The 4,822-nt window shown below is 39.2% G+C and overlaps 1 protein-coding gene across 1 annotated transcript in view; it reads left to right on the forward strand.

The window, feature by feature from the left end:
* LOC103737034 (ATP-binding cassette sub-family G member 3-like) overlaps positions 1 to 4,822 on the forward strand; it is a gene marked incomplete at both ends in the record, with an annotated part of 15,881 nt that overhangs the window by 7,124 nt on the left and 3,935 nt on the right. The window contains 3 exons of the mRNA XM_008836715.2: positions 103 to 217; positions 693 to 845; positions 4,155 to 4,291. Of these exons, the coding sequence (XP_008834937.2) occupies positions 103 to 217; positions 693 to 845; positions 4,155 to 4,291 (405 nt within the window). The remainder of the gene's footprint in view (positions 1 to 102; positions 218 to 692; positions 846 to 4,154; positions 4,292 to 4,822) is intronic.

The following is a 4,822-nucleotide window of genomic DNA, read 5'->3' on the forward strand; positions in this document are numbered from 1 at the left end:
CTCTATTTAGTTTTCTGTCATATGCAGAATTTGGATCTGAGTATCTGAGAGATAAAGGCTTGTGTTGAAGGGAAGAAATAAAATGTACATACCCTTTTCTAGGCTGTTAGATGTCTTAGCGGCAAGGAAAGATCCACATGGATTATCAGGAGCAATTTTGATAAATGGAGCACCTCAACCTGCCAATTTCAGATGTAATTCTGGTTATGTGCCACAAGTAAGTATTAGTGGGTTTGCAATTTGGATTTCCTCTGCTTCTGTATGGACATGTGCCTCAGCTTAGAGATTAGTATGCTTATGCTTCCGGTTATTAAACAGCATATCTATAGATTCAACTTAATCTATACCAACTTTTCATAGTCTCACAGTAGACTGAGGAGTGGTGCTATCCAACAGGAAGATGCAGAAGCTTTGAAATAGGCCCTTCTGGCACAGAAGTATTCATCCTGCTCTTATAGCATGCACAGTTGTCCTCTACTCTCCCTGCAGTTTTCTCCATTCCATACAAGAGGTCTTCTGCAAATAATTACACAAAGAAGCCTGGAAGTGTCCAGTAGCACTCACCAAAATACCTGTGTTCTACTTGCGAGGGAAATTAGGGATAGAAACAGTTCTATAGGGGTCTGTGCTGTCTGTGTGTGACATAATGGTCTTAGTGATAATGTCTGATTGAAAATACCATTTGCTTTAAGATTGACATGGTGATGGGCACAGTGACCATGAGAGAAAATGTAGAGTTCTCAGCGGCTCTTCGACTACCAATGACTGTAACAAGTGATGAAAGAAGAAGGAGAATTAATGAAGTCCTTAAACTGTTGGGTCTGGATAAAGTGGAAAATTCCAAGGTAATTTTTGAAGAAAAAATATAAAGACAATACCCTGAAAAAATTATAGCCAAGAAAAAAAAAGACCTCCCTTGTTGGATATTATGACCCTCACTCAGAAGTTTCTTATAACATGTGTGGGCAAGGTTGTGCTTTCTGTAATAATGAAAAAAGCGACCAGTCATCTGAGATAAAGGTAGAAATTAAGCTGGAAGAGTGGGCTTGGGATGGTTCATTCCTGACGAGTGCAGTGCAGCAGGGAGCAGCCTTGCTCACATGGCCTTTTCTTGGGACCCTCCTCTCCCCTCGGTGTTCAAGGCATGACTCATTTGAGGATCTGGCACTAACATTTCTTGTGTTTCTCTTCTCTTCCTCCAGTGGATCTTGATCTGGTCCTTTTTTGAAGCACATTTCTTCAATTGATACATGATAAGAAATTGAGTCTTGCTCTGTTTCACTTTGCAATAATTTTACTTCTAAGATTCTGTTTGGTCACATTAGTATTTATTTAGATTTGCTTAGTGCTTGTTACTTTTCTTTTTGTGGTTTTCTCTCTCATCCCCTCTGTGATAGTTTTAATTGTCAACTTGAGAGAATCTAGAATCACCTTGGAAGAGAATGTCAATCAGGAATTATCTGGATGACTTTGGCCTGTGCCGTATCTAGGTGCGATTGTCTTGATTAAGTTCACCGATGTGGGAAGACCCAGCAGACTATGGCAGCATTACTCCTGGGTTTGGGTCCTGGTCTGGACAAGAGTAGAGAAAGTGAGCTGAGCACTGGCAGGCAGGCAAGCAGCCATTCTCTCTCTGCCCTTGACTGCGGATGTGACTAGTTGCTTCAGGCTCCTGCCTTGACTTCTCTGTGAGTTCTCTGTGAATTAAAGTAAACCCTTTTCTCCCCTGAATTGATTTTTGCCTGAATATTTTTATCACAGCAACTGGACAGGAAACTTGGACATCCTCTTTCTTTCCCTCTCCCTTCTGTCTTATCTTCTGTCAATATTCACTTTCAGCGTCTGTTAGGTTAGAGATAGAACAGTGGGCAAGATCAGCACAGAACAAAGCCATTCCTTTAGGGGTGTGTGTGGGTCAGGAAGATGAATGACACAATAGGTGAACTTACAGTTGACTCATTTCTTACTGTAATATTTTAAAAGAATATTGCATAATATTTCACTCGAATACTTATGCATCCATGGAAAATACGAATATTTACTTCCTTACCAATTTTATTCTTAAGTATCAAAATAAATAATAAATTCATATCTTCAGCCATCTCAGGTCCATATTCAAACACATTTCCCCTAAAGATTTATTATTCTATTGTTAATAAGACCTTATCAACAATTTGATTTGTTCAATGCCTGGAGATTTTAAATATCAGAATTGTTTCCTACTTCCTGTGTCCCCCAAACTTTCCTGCCTCACAGAATTGACACTGAGTGGCTGGCAGGATTATGTGTAGATGTCTCCTGAGCAGACATTTGGTTCTTTGGGTGCAAATTTGCTACCCAAAATGCAGTTCTCATGGTTTACCCCCTCCCTGTGACAGTCCTTTCTGAGAGGCATGGGAGGTTGGGGCAGGACTAGCTGCTGATTCCCACAACAGTTCCCTGCAGGTTTTTATGTGAGATTTATTTTGTTTGAGAACAACTCTGAAATTCCACCATATTCTTTTGTAGTTTTGTTTAGCACTGTTTATTTACTTAATTTTGTATTTCCAAAAAGTTACTTTGCTTTTCTCTGATCTTTAATTAGTTATATCCCCAGATTTCTTACGTAGATTTTCAGGGAAAACAAATGGAGGCATTTATTTTTCTTGTTAAAATTCATGACATGTAATAGATTACAATAATTTTAATATAACATAATGAAAATTTTTAATAAAGATGTGGGGTATGTGTGTGTGTGTGTGTGTGTGTGTGTGTGTGTGTGTGTAGAGGTGGGCCATGGCATACATGTGGATACCAGAGGACAACTGCTTTCCAAGAGTTTTTTTTTCTGGTCTTTTTGAGTCAGGGTCTCCTTGTAGCCCCTGGCAGCTTGGAACTCACTTTGTAGACCAGGCTGGCATTGAACTCAAAGTGATCCGCCTGCCTCTGCCCTACATCCAGCTTTTTTATATGAGTTCCAGGTCATCAGTCTTGTGTAGCCAGCAGTTTTGTAATTTGAGCTGTCTCCCTAGACCTTAATGAGATTTCTGACATGACAATTGTATAAAAATTACTGCGGTTACTCTAACAGTATGATTGTTATATGGTTAGCATAGTAGTATTCTATACATACTGTTCTGTTGTTTCCTAATATAATGTTTGATCGCACACTCACTAATGCTATTTTTTACAAAGGCATTTTAAAACAACAGTACATAGTTTTTGCTCTCAAGTACTTAATTATGCATAATGAAAAATAAGAACATTTATTTACCTTAACAATTCCAGTCTTAACTATCAAAATAAATAATACCTTCATAGCCTCAGCCATGTCAGGTCCATATTCAATCACATTCCTCCAATCTCCTTTATCATCATCATGTTAATAAGACTCATTCAAACATTTGATTGTTATATATTTGCAGATTTTAAATTTCAGAATCCTTTCCTCCTTTCTGTGCTCCAAACCTTCCTATTTGCCCGAGCCTAACACAATGACATCAACTGTCACACAGATGGTTGCAGCTTGACTTGTTGAATAATCCCACCTGGATTTATCTAAAAGGATGACCTGGGAATTTTGTGAGGTTTTAGGGTGTAATAATGTCAATATGTAAAATCTGACAGTTTGAAAGCGTACTGATAGAGTGTGGTAGAATGTGAACTTTCTAGGTCCTACGTCTACTCTCCTTCTAAGTTGTCTTCTGGACTTTAGGATAAAAACAGTGTGTGTGTGTGTGTGTGTGTGTGTGTGTGTGTGTGTTGATGTGTGTGTGTGTGTGTGTGTTGGTGTGAGCTCGGGGATGATAGCTGACTCATAAATTACCAGAAATCATTTTTATTTTCCTCTCCTTTCTTTCCCTTCTTTTTAGACAGTGATTTCACTATGTCAAAGTCCTTTAGTGTTATAATTTATTGCCATAAAACTGAATGTTTGACTTGATAAGGAACATACAAAACTGTTTGCAAACAGGGACTTCATATCAAGTCTTACCTGAGTCTCTTTGTACTCAACTGGTAAAGAGGAACCTCATTCTCCCAGGTGTCCATTTTTCTGCTGTTCAGGATAATGATATTAAAAGTAACATTAACTTTTGTGGCAAGCTCAGGCAGGTTTACCAAATGATACTGACTTTGGTTGTCCTTGTTGATAATGACAATGATTGATGTGTTAGCCTATTTCAAAAGAAGACAGAAAAAGGACTGCTATAGCAATGGAGCTGATCACTGACCATCGCATCTTGTTCCTGGATGAGCCCACGACTGGTTTAGACTCCAGCACCGCACATGATGTTATTTTGCTCTTGCAATGGTAAGTGACAAAGGAACATTTTGTTTCCATTTATTTAATACTGGTCACGTGTATGTACCAGCTATTCTTGGTATGGGGGATTCAGAAGTAAACAACTGAATTTGTCCTCCTTTATTAGAGGGAATCAGTCAGTTATGAACGAAGATTTATCAAGAACAATGAAATGAGCATAGGGACGGGTGGTCATTGTGAGGGTGCAGCACTGATTTAAATAACATATGGGGGAGCACTTCCAGCATGTGACAAGTGAGCTGTGCCTGAGTTGGTATGACCTGACTTTGGCAGAAGAGACTTCAGGCTGGAAGGAAAAGCCAGAGACTCTGATGCAGAGTATTCCTCGTGTGTCTGGAATATCATGGAATCAAGTTGGGTTAGGACCCAGAGATCTGAGGGGATGGAGGTTGGCTAGTGTACTCTTGTAATAAAACACCACAGACTGGGTGGTAACAAAAGAAATTAATTTTCTTAGCGTTCTGGAGGCTGGAAGTCAAGTATGAAGGTACCAGCAGGTACCTCTGTCTGCCAAGACCT

Source organism: Nannospalax galili, unplaced genomic scaffold (genome assembly GCF_000622305.1).
Source record: "Nannospalax galili isolate Female #2095 unplaced genomic scaffold, S.galili_v1.0 scaffold4918, whole genome shotgun sequence".
NCBI classification, from domain to species: domain Eukaryota; kingdom Metazoa; phylum Chordata; class Mammalia; order Rodentia; family Spalacidae; genus Nannospalax; species Nannospalax galili.